At 38.1% G+C, this 12,717-nt stretch overlaps 1 protein-coding gene across 1 annotated transcript; it reads right to left on the reverse strand.

Annotated features, from left to right (window-relative positions):
* Positions 1-284: 284 nt before the first annotated feature.
* On the reverse strand, positions 285-11,814 carry LOC122762649 (palmitoyltransferase ZDHHC18-B-like). Its single transcript, XM_044017838.1, has 8 exons — positions 11,811-11,814; positions 10,661-10,810; positions 10,365-10,502; positions 5,600-5,651; positions 5,405-5,507; positions 4,986-5,095; positions 4,358-4,460; positions 285-913 (listed from the first exon to the last, which is right to left on the reverse strand). Exons 1-8 carry the CDS (start codon positions 11,812-11,814, stop codon positions 689-691), a joined length of 885 nt encoding a protein of 294 aa, XP_043873773.1. The 3' UTR covers positions 285-688.
* Between the last annotated feature and the right edge of the window lie 903 nt (positions 11,815-12,717).

The raw sequence follows: 12,717 nt of genomic DNA on the forward strand, positions 1-12,717 counted from the left end.
GATTTCTTCTTCTCTCCACTGATGCCTAGTGTTTGCTCATTGTGTGAACTGTTGTGTTTCTCTGCTCTCCTTGATGTTGTCTATGTACAATGCCTTGAGATAATGTATGTTATGATTTGGCGCTATACAAATAACATTGAATTGAATAATATTGATATATTGATGTAATATTGATATAATATTGATAAACTGATGTAATATTGATGTAATATTGATAAATTGATATAATATTAATACATTGATAACATATTGATATATTGATATAATATTAATACATTGATAACATATTGATATAATATTGATATATTGCCCGGCCCTACATATTTGTGACAGACTTTCCCTTTGAGACTGCTGTTAAATTCTTCTTTTATATCAGAATCACTGACAGACGTGTATGGCTCTATTGCGTATGCTAGTGCCACCATCTTAAACATTTCATCATTTCATGTGCTTTTCCTTCTTTAACAAACACACATTTGCTTTGTTGACTCTCCTTCATTCTGCTGTCTGTGAATGAGTCAGACTTAATAACACATCTTTGTGACTGTTACACCCTCACTCAATGACTTACACTGTTTTATACAGTAGCATGCAAAAATCAAACATGTTGGTTATTCAGTGCAAAGCGCAGAAGCTGGCAACATCCAGAGATGTAAAGGAGACAGGGAAGGAAACATGGAAAGCCCCTTTACTTTGTCTTTGATGGAGTCTTGGTGTGATGTGAAGGAGAGGTGTTCCCCTGGTCCTCACAGCTCATGGAGAGCTGAGAGAGTGAGAGGTCAGAGTTCACTGCAGGGTTGTTGTCTGTTGGAGCTGTCTGATCTTTCTCCCGATGTTTCTCCCGAGGACACGGGGTGGACAGGAACGGAGGGAGAAAGGCTGACTCCAGCAGACCTTTAGGTCCCCGTGTGCACTGGGGATCAAGGCACGAGACAGAAAACACAGAGGTAACAAGATGAGTCGTTTCAGCGACTGCAGCAACAGCAGCGAGTTTTATGCCACAGATTGTCATCAGTTTGGAAATACTTGGTAAGATCAGCAGTTATGACAGAAGCAGAGCAGACTGTCCTGTGCTGTGACTGTGACCACGAGGAGGTGGAGAAAACATCCAAAGAACCAACACAACACAATAAACAGCAAACATAAGGAATAGTCCTCGCTCTGCCACAGCAAAAATAGTATATAAGTGTGTATTTTTATTTATTTTTTGCTGTAATGGTATTATGAAGTACACAAATATAAGTCAATATACACAAAGAGTGGTATCGGTGCATGCCTACAATTGTTTCAGAGATCATCTGGAGGTGATCAGGTCGCAGATGTTGCTCTAGATATTGTCTGCAATTGTTGCGGTCTGTACGCACGAGTCAAATCTACAGATGATATCCAGAGGAGCAGATCTGTCGAGCTGCTCTCAGCATGTGGACATTTCAAAGACACTTTTTATTACATAGCAAATGTTGTAGGGCAGCTCCATGAAATAGAACAAACACAGGAGCATTAGTTAGGGTTCCACTCCAGGTTTAAGAGAGCCGGGTCACACTGGAAACAAATGTCATGGTGGCCTGACACACTATTTACACAATCTACCATCTCTGCCATGGGCAGTTTGGGGTTAAGTGTCTTCTGTTCTGTTTTTCTGTTTTTTGACATGAATCATGAGTGTATCTGAAGGTGCTTCCTCAAACTGAACTCACCTGGCTTCTCTGAGAAGTCACAAATGAATCACGCATCAACAGTTCACCACTAAAACAATGCAAGTAAATAACTATGTTATATATATGTATTAATGTTTTACTATTTTTATGGTCACATATATGTTGTTGTTTTTTGTAAAACCATACATTTGAAAATCCATGGATAACAATAATAATAATATTTTAGCGTTGCCCATTTCATACTGGTGTATTAACCATTACAGAAACTGTTGATTTAGGGCAGAAACCTTACATTAGGTGATGATCTAATACATTTGTTAAGCACTGTATATACTGATATACTGTACACATACATACATATTATATATACACATACATACATATTGTATATACACATACATACATATTATATATACACATACATACATATTGTATATACACATACATACATATTATATATACACATACATACATAATATATATACACATACATACATACTATATATACACATACATACATACTATATATATATATACATACATACACATATACATACTGATACACTATATATACACATACATACATGTATATACATACAAACTGTATATACACATACATATTATATATACAAATACATACTGTATATACACATACATACATATTATATATACACATACATACATACTGTATATACACATACATACATACTACACATACATACATACACACTGTACACATACTATATATACACATACATACATACTGTATATACACATACATGCGTACTATATATACACATACAAACTGTATATACACATACACACATACTATATATACACATACATACATACTGTATATACACATACACACATACTATATATACACATATATACATACTGTATATACATACATATTACTATATATACACATACAAACTGTATATACACATACAAACATACTATATATACACATACAAACAGTATATACACATACATACCTACTGTATATACACATACATATTATATATACACATACATAAATGCATACTGTATATACACATACATACTGTATATACACATGCATACATACTGTATATACACATACATACTATATATACACATACATACATATTATATATACACATGTATACATACTGTATATACACATACATACACACTGTATATACACATACATACTATATATACACATACACACATATTATATATACACATGCATACATACTGTATATATACATACATACTATATATACACATACATACATATTATATATACACATGCATACATACTGTATATATACATACATACTGTATATATACATACATACTGTATATACACATACATATTATTTATACACATACATACATACTGTATATACACATACATACTATATATACACATACATACATATTATATATACACATGCATACATACTGTATATATACATACAAACTATATATACACATGTATACATACTGTATATACACATACATATTATTTATACACATACATACACACAGTATATACACATACATACTATATATATACACATATACACATATTATATATACACATGCATACATACTGTATATATACACATACATACATACTGTATATATACACACACATACATATTATTATTACTATATACACATACATATTATTATTATATATACACATGCATATGTAAGGCCTGTATATATACATACAAACTATATACACACATACATACATATTATATATACACATGTATACATACTGTATATACACATACATATTATTTATACACATACATACACACTGTATATACACATGCATACATACTGTATATATACACATACATACATATTATATATACACATACATACATACTGTATACTGCCTTAATGACTAAAAAAAAAAAAAAGTTGTGAAAGTTGTATTTTTCTAAAGTGACCATAAGCTATAATGTGTATAATGATCAAACTTTGCTTTTTCCTCTTCTAAATGTGGTTAATCAGCGAGTACATGACACCGCAGAGTCAGGACAGTACAGACATGACAGACTGCTGAGTGGACTGATACTAGGGACAGTTGGACCTTAACAACAGAAACAACGAACAATGGGAACGATTTCCATTTGTAATGTGTGACAAAACATTATCAAAAAAGAGGGTGGGCAACAAGGAATATCACAAAGAACGTAAGGAAATGTACTGATGGAGTTCAAATGTGACACATAATATGTGACACATAATAAGCATTACACCCTCAACTGGCTTTCAGCTTATTCTGCACACATGCATACAATTACTGGTGCAAACAGCAGCTACTCTCCTGTATGTAACAGAGAGAAACAGCAGCTAAAGGTAGAGAGGATTTTTGTGACATCTGAAAATGATGATGTTCTCAAATGATTCACTTGTAATGATCTCTCTGTTCTATGGAACGAAGAAATCAGAAAATATTCACATTTAGGAAGCAGAAAAAAACCTGGTATTCAGCACCAGGCTGCTGACAAACAGACTCAGGAACTTGCCATTCGACTCTACAACACATCTCTAGGTGTTCAGGGGTCACGACCCCAGCAACAGCCTGGACCTAAATCACATCTGGTGTAAAATCTAAGGACATTTATCCCACTATGCACCGTATCTCTAATTTAACTGCACTTTATAATCCATGTTGTGGATCCTCTTACCATGGTTATCTCGCTTTTAACAGCCACAGATGGGACGTCGATGTCCGCTCCACCTGTCTGGGCAGATTCATCTGCAGGCAGGAAGCCTCGCCTGTCGATTAAACTAAAAGAGAACAGAAGAAAGGAAAGTGTCTTATCATCTCACGTACAGTTAATCCTGAATGCACACACACACACACACTATATATGACTTTGTTGTTCAGAGCTGTGAGGGGGAGAGAGATGGAGCGCTGCCTCTGGCTGTAAAATGTCATTGTTCTTCATAAATTGTGTTTTTGATGCATGTACACTCATGTCACCGGCGTCTGTGCCTTACAAACACCCTTACTTTGAAATGCTGTGAAATATCACCAAATACTGTCATCGTGATATCATGAAAGAACATTGTGTTATAATTCTAAGCTCATATTGCCCATCCTGTAATAAACGGATGTGTATTTTTCCCTCTAGTGGACACTCATTGTCCCCCAGGTCATTTGAGTTTGAATGTAATTGTCCATGTTCACCACCTGGTGGCAGCCAGTCAGAGAGTTCATGTCACACAGGGACTTTTTCAAAGTCAAGACCAGATGCTCACATGGCTGAATTTCAAGAATGAACCATTCCAATCCCAGAATGTGAGACCAACCTTGGTGGCATGGGTCCACAGAGCACAGAGCAACAGTTGATGAGGATGTTTTTATGACTGTATGGGTTTGTGACGTCTTGTCCACTCTTCCCTGACCAGGAGCCTTTGATCTGGAAAACACACACACACACACACACACACACAGACACACACACATGCTTTTTTGTTTTGTTTTGTTTTTTAAACTTCATAAATCAATAAAGGGTTTATGTTCACTTATAACAACATTACTAGCACTACAAAGAAGCTCCAAATGTAAACAGCGACTAAAACACAGCTACAGTACGTCTTATGTTAAATTATATGGTATTACAGTTTTACATGTTTATTTACACATTTCTTAAAGGTGATAAGGTGAGATTATTTGAATTATACAAATGCCATAAAAAAACAAGTGCAAATATTGTAGCATTACTCACATCTTCATTTGTGGTCAGGTTAGAAGCCACTAAGTATGTATGGAAGCCTGAAAGGCCCAAGATGGACCAGACTGAGAAAAAACATATGACGAGCTCCACTGCAGTGAAAGGTTGCATTAAGGAGAACATTAGTACATGTGAGGGGAGGAGAAACAATGAAGCTTTTTTTAAATGCATTGATGAGTAAAAGGATATCTTCCTGGACTCTCCTGCAGAGCAAACACCAGACCCTTTCCATCCTGAGCCACTGAAAGAGAAGAAAACATACTGAACAAAACAGCTGCTGTGTGAGGCTACATCCACTCTGCTGTCCACACTACCACTCTGTCTTTGTCACTTTAAGTTTGAAAACAAAAATGATTTTTTTGAATGTTATTGAATCAGGGAATCATTTTCAAAACAGGGAAAAGACAATAAATGTGCGCCTTTAAGTAGAAGTAATGTCACATTATACATGCCCAAAAGACACAGAGTGTCCCTTTAAGTGAATAAAAGTAACTATTTATTTCATGAAATGACACAATATAAATTGAGCAACTTAAATCAGTGAAGCCAACTGAGTGATGTAGATTACGTTACATTACATGTCATTTAGCAGACACTTTTATCCAAAGGGACTTACAAGGGAATTGAGTACAACCTGCCAAGGGTGGAGTTGAACTTGCAACCATGAAGTCTTTTGCACACAGGGTACCGGTCTCAACCACTGAGCCACTCCACCCCCCATATCAATAAAATAAAAATGCAAATTGAGTTACTGCAGCTAATGATAGCACAAGCTATAACATAAAAAGTGTGTGATGTACCAGTTTAGAAGTTTTTGATGGAGTTTTGTAAATATTTCATGTAACTTTGCTAGCGTAAAGTTAGCTTAGCAGCGATGGCTTCTCCCTCTCCTTCTCCTGCTCTGTCCTGTGTTGTGTGCCACATGTTTAGCTACTCCTCTGCCTCCTTTAGCGATAAAAGTACTTGTAAAAAGTGTAGCTTGCTGGCTAGGGTGGAGGCGAGGCTTAGCGAAGTAGAAACTCGGCACCGCACCATAGAAGCTAAATCAGTTAGCCAGTCCCCAGTAGTCGGTGCGGACCACATAGCATTAGCTCCCTCAGCAGCTCCCGTGCAGCCGGGAGACAAACAGGGCAGCTGGGTGACTGTAGTGTTAAGCCTAAGAGTCCTGTCCACCACCAACCTGTTCACACCTCAAACAAGTTTTCCCCTCTCAGCACCACACAGACTGACCAGGATATTCATCGTTTGAAAGCCTTATTCTTAATCTATCTCATCCTAGTTGTAAATCACAGAAACCAATTATAATAGTCACAGTTTATCATCCGCCTGCACCTTATTCAGAGTTCCTATCAGAGTTCTCTGAGTTCTTATCTGAGTTAGTGCTTAAAACAGATCAAATCATAATTGTAGGGGATTTCAACATCCATGTAGATGTTGACCGTGATAGTCTTAGCTGCGCATTTAACTCACTGTTGGAATCAATAGGTTTTATTCAACACTGAACTACAATAACATAAATAAGAAATACTGTCTGATAATAATATGAATACATTCAAAGAGACAGTGCAACCTTTATTTAACTCGGTGCCATATGTCAGTACATCTGAAGGTACCTTTTGTGATTTTACTCCCGCCCTCATAGATAACCTTGTTGATAGTACAGCAGCCTCACTGCGTACTACATTAGATTGTGTTGCCCCTCTGAAAAAGAAAGTGGTGAATCAGATGAGACGAGCACCATGGTTTAACTCCAATACTCGTGCTCTTAAACAGACGTTATGTAGATTAGAAAGAAAATGGCGTTCCAGTAACCTAGAGGAACTTCATATAGCCTGGAAAGATGGTTTTGTAGCTTACAAAAAAGCCCTACACAAAGCTAGAGTTGCCTATTATTCTTCTCTAATTGAAGAAAATAAGAATAATCATAGGTTTGTTTTCAGCACTGTAGCCAGGCTGACACAGAGCCACAGCTCCACTGAACCATCTATTCCTTTAACACTGAGCAGTGATGACTTTATCAACGTCTTTGTGAATAAAATAACATCAATTAGAGAAAAAATGGATCATCTGCTCCCTCATATTGGGACTGACTCATCTTCTAGTACAAGAGCTTTAGAAGCACCAGGTGCACAGTTAGACAGTTTCTCCCCTATAGATCTCCCTGAGTTAACATCATTAGTTTCATCATCTAAGCCATCAACCTGTCAGTTAGATCCTATCCCCACCAAACTGTTTAAAGATGTGTTTCCTTTAATTAACAACTCTATCTTAACTCAAATTAATCTATCCTTATTAACTGGAGATGTGCCCCAAACGTTTAAAGTAGCAGTTATTAAACCCCTTCTAAAAAAAGCGACCCTTGACCCAGATATTTTAGCTAATTACCGACCTATATCTAATCTTCCCTTTGTTTCTAAAATCTTAGAAAAGGCAGTTGCTAATCAATGATGTGAATATTTGTGCATTAATGGCCTGTTTGAAGATTTTCAGTCAGGTTTTAGATTAAACCATAGCACAGAAACAGCACTAGTTAAAGTTAGTAATGATCTTCTCTTGGCGTCAGATAATGGTCTAGTTTCTTTACTTGTCCTGTTAGATCTTAGTGCTGCATTTGACACCATTGATCATGATATTCTACTGCAGAGATTGGAGCAGACTCTTGGTATCACAGGTGCTGCCCTCTGCTGATTTAAATCATACTTATCTGATAGATTCCAGTTTGTTCACGTTAATGATAAAGCCTCACTACAAACAAAAGTTAATTGTGGAGTTCCACAAGGCTCAGTGCTTGGGCCTATACTTTTTACCTTATATATGCTTCCTCTAGGGAACATTATTAGAAAGCATAACATACACTTTCATTGTTATGCAGATGACACACAGCTATATTTATCAATGAGGCCGGATGAAATAAATCAGGTTGTTCAACTCCAGGAATGTCTCAGAGACATTAAGTCCTGGATGACCTGTAACTTTCTACTTTTAAACTCAGAAAAAACTGAGGTCATTATACTCGGCCCTAAACACCTCAGAGAAAAACTTTCTGATTACATTGTCACTTTAGATGACATCACCATGGCTTCCAGTTCCACTGTGAGGAACCTTGGAGTTACTTTTGACCAGGAAATGTCATTTGATTCACATATAAAACTCATTTCCAGAACAGCCTTCTTCCACCTGCGGAACATTATGAAAATTAGAAACATTCTGTCTTTACAGGATGCTGAAAAACTAGTTCATGCTTTTGTTAATCTAGATTAGATTACTGTAACTCCTTATTATCAGGATGTTCCAACAAGTCTGTTAGAACCCTTCAGTTCATTCAAAATGCTGCAGCACGAGTTCTGACAGGAACTAGAAAGAGAGACCATATAACTCCAGTGTTAGCTTCTCTACACTGGCTCCACCCACAGTTTAGAATTCAATTTAAAATCCTCCTCCTCACGTACAAAGCACTTAATGGTCACGCCCCTTCATACCTGAAAGACCTAGTCTTAGCTTATCACCCTAACAGACGTCTTAGGTCACAAAATACAGATTTACTTGTGGTTCCCAGAGTCTATAACAGCCGAATGGGAGGCAGAGCCTTCAGTTAGCAGGCTCCTCCTCTCCTGTGGAACCAGCTTCCAATGACAGTTCGGGAGGCGGAGCCTCTCTCTGTATTTAAAGTTAGACTTAAAACTTTCCTTTTTGATAAAGCTTATAGTTAGAGCTGGTTCAGGGAAACCTGGACCATCTCTTAGTTATGCTGCTATAGAACTAAACTGCTGGGGGATTTTCCTGTGGTACACGCACATTCACTCTCTCACACTCAGGATATGATTATGACTTTTTATATGTCATTAACCTTGTCTCTTTCTCTCCCTAGTTTGTGTCTTTCCTTCCTTCCCTCTCTCTCTCTCTCTGTATTCTCATCTTGCAGGTTGCAGGATCCAGATCCAGTTTTCGAGGCTATCCATATCATACATATCATCACCATTATTATTGTGTTATAATTAAAAGTCGACTGTATAAACTTGATATAGTTGTTGTGTATCTGCTCCTGGTCTCTCTCTCTCTTCTGTCTCTACCTCATCTCCCTCTTGTCCTTTCTCTCCCCCTTTCTTTCCCCCACCTCTCCGCTGTCCCCCATTTTCCTTTCACCCCAACCAGTCGAGGCAGATTACCGAACATCTCTGAGCCTGGTTCTGTCAGAGATTTCTTCTTCTGTTAAGAGGGAGTTTTTTCTCTCCACTGATGCCTAGTGTTTGCTCATTGTGTGAACTGTTGGGGTTCTCTGCTCTCCTTGATGTTGTCTATGTACAGTGCCTTGAGATAATGTATGTTATGATTTGGTGCTATACAAATAAAATTGAATTGAATTGAATGGAGTAAATGTGATGTGTCTCATACTAAGAGATAAACATGGACAAACTATTTTCCTTAAATGTTACTAACCTGGAATATGATTTTAATTTGTACAGAAACAAGAAATTAATTGTACAACAGTAGTGTAACAACAATATGTAAGAAAATGTTTCTTCTCAAATGAACAATAATTGAATAATATGGCAGCGGCCCGGGTCCAGACCCAGACCTGGATCTTTTCTCACAGTGTTTCTATGGTTTCTACCGTTTCTACACGCTACTCAGTGAAAGGGACATCCTGCCTGTACTAGTCAGCCAATCACAGGCAGAGGAGGACGGGCCTTCATTGAATAGAGGCGTGGAAAACAGCTGGCACTCTCGTGACAGTGACAGGGAGTGAGAAATACAAAGGATTGAGAAGACAAGAGAGAGAGTCGGTGTACCATGGCTGGTTTGTAACGGCATACAAAGATCACAAGTGGGAGTGTGAAAGAACAAATCTGTTTTTGAGTGTTACAGAGCTGAAAGTGACATGTTTGAAAATACTGTTTTCAAATGAAAGCATCTCTATAAGAATATAGGCTTAGTGTGGAGCCTGAAGACCTACTCAGTGCCAGATGTGTGGTCACACATCCAAAGATGAACGCCGTCAGGAAGGAGAGCAGCACAATAAAGGTGTAGAAGAAGCGGTAGTTGCGTTTCCCGACACAGTTGCCCACCCAGGGGCAGTGATGGTCGAATCGCTCTGAAGGAGAAGTGCACCAGAGAAGAACTAAATGTAGAGGAATAGATTGTGTGTTGCCGAGTGAGGTTATAATGATCACTGTGGCCCACATGAAGCTATTATTTATTACATATGGTTGTTGATGTTGATGTTACGTTGCTGGTGTGTGTGCTGCTCACCCACACAGTTGTCACACAAGCTGCAGTGGGAGGTGCGTGGAGGCCGGAACATCCTACATGTGAAGCAGTACTTGAGCTTGACCACCTGCTGGTTAATCAGGACTTCCTGAGTGCGCGGCGGAGGATGATAGCTTGTGTTTCCTGCATCGTCTACAGAGACAGAGAAGGACAAATATCATGCCAATGTCAGTATGCGCAGCTCCAGCAAACTCTGCTGCAACCACACAGCACCACACTGTCTCTGCCAACTACACTCATCAATAATAAATGCATACAATCATGAAACTGACAATAAACATAACTGCTAGAGTATCACTTTTCTCAGTCCTCAAATATTAGTAGTTCACACCTTTAGATGTCAATAAGATATCATCACTGCCAATGTAATATCCATTACACCAAGAAGTGAAATATTTGTCAACATAGAGACGTTTACTGTGGCAAAGGTTTCATCATCAACAGGATGAGTGCCTTATTTAAAATTGTCTTGTTGTTCATGCTTCAGACCCAAATGTGAATTTGTCGTGACGATGGACCATGCTACAGTTCCAATGAATTCCAGAATGTACAGAATTCTGTGGATTTCAACATACAACATCAAGCCCAAGTTACACAGAGCAACGGCTTAGCAGAAAAGACTGTTCAAACTGCCAAGTGGATCCTCACAAAGCCAAGGAGGATGGAAAATATCCCTACCCCAGCCTACTGGACTATAGGAACACTCCCGTCGATGGACTGAAATCACCAGCTCAAATCCTAATGAGCCGCAGACTACGCTCCATTCTACCAACAACAGCAAAGCAAATGCAGCCCCAACTAACCCCACAGAACATTGTGCTAGAAACAAGGGCAGAATATCAGCGCAGACAGAAGAAACACTACGACAGAGCTGCCAGACCTTTACCACGACTGCACACTGGAGCAACAATCCGACTCCAGCAAGAAAATGGCCAATGGAAACCAGCCGCAGTCATTCAGCTTACAGAAACGTCACGCAGCTATCATACCAGATCTGATGATGGACAGACAATAAGATGAAACCACCATCACCTCACTGAGGCGCAAGAAAGTACATCTCTACCTGCTACACAACAGAGTGAGGTCAGTGGGAACGATCCACCTGCTGGAGATTGGTAAATTCAGAACTTACGCATTCTCCGAAACCTTGTCTCCGCACGAGATTCTATTCAGCCAAAGAAAGTATTAGACTTGTGATTGTGATGGAATTTTTGGGGTTTTTTGTTTTTAAGAAATAATTCAAGAGTGCGTGAATATGTATCCACAATCACTTGTCAACTGTTTGAAGAATATTTATCAACTGTTTGAGAATATTTACACCCATCTATCGGGGGTTACAAACTATAACTCTTAACTCTATAACTTCTAATTAGGGTTAGAAACAGAAAAAGTTAAGTATTAACCAAAATAAAGTGGAAAACAATTAGTGTTCACCACTTTTGCATTTCAGTGGAGAACCAAGAGGGTGGCTCCAATGTGTCGTTAGCCGCCATTGCTAGCATTAGCTCTGGCTCATTGCTAGCCAGGGGGCGACACTTTAGGGTGTCTTGGGCTGTTGGTCAGTTTCTATTCATGTTTTCCTGCTCCACATGTTCTTGGCGTCGTCATCTTGCTGCCCTAGAAAACGTCTGTTTCACAAAAGCTATTAATAGGGTCTCACTCGTGACTAAATTTCATAATATATCAGAGGACTGAATTGACCCGACTGTTCACTGAGCCGCCATAACCGGAAGTTTTTCGGGTAGGATGTTTTGTTAGAACACCTGCATATTCCGTATAGTATTATACTGTATAGTGTGCACCTAATGTAATTCAATATATATTATTTTAGATATATTTTGTTAATATTCATTTCATGATTCAAAGAGAGTCACATGTGCACTTCAAGGCCAAAATGTCTAATAACCATAGTTCATGGTAAAGACAATGTATGTAATTCATGATTTGCTGGAAAAGAGTAATAATACATAATTCTTACAACATTCCATATACAGCTTATTGTACTGTTAAAAATGCTTAATTGTTAACATTTGTGATAC

This window comes from Solea senegalensis, unplaced genomic scaffold (assembly GCF_019176455.1).
Source record: "Solea senegalensis isolate Sse05_10M unplaced genomic scaffold, IFAPA_SoseM_1 scf7180000015900, whole genome shotgun sequence".
NCBI classification, from domain to species: Eukaryota; Metazoa; Chordata; class Actinopteri; order Pleuronectiformes; family Soleidae; genus Solea; species Solea senegalensis.

Excerpts from the sequence above, each read along its gene's own strand:
- LOC122762649 (XM_044017838.1), bottom strand. Across the intron at positions 10,503-10,660 it reads CTTGTGTGACAACTGTGTGG|AGCGATTCGACCATCACTGC; the intron begins GTGAGCAGCACA and ends CTTCTCCTTCAG. Across the intron at positions 5,652-10,364 it reads GACCACACATCTGGCACTGA|TGGCTCAGGATGGAAAGGGT; the intron begins GTAGGTCTTCAG and ends CTTCTCTTTCAG.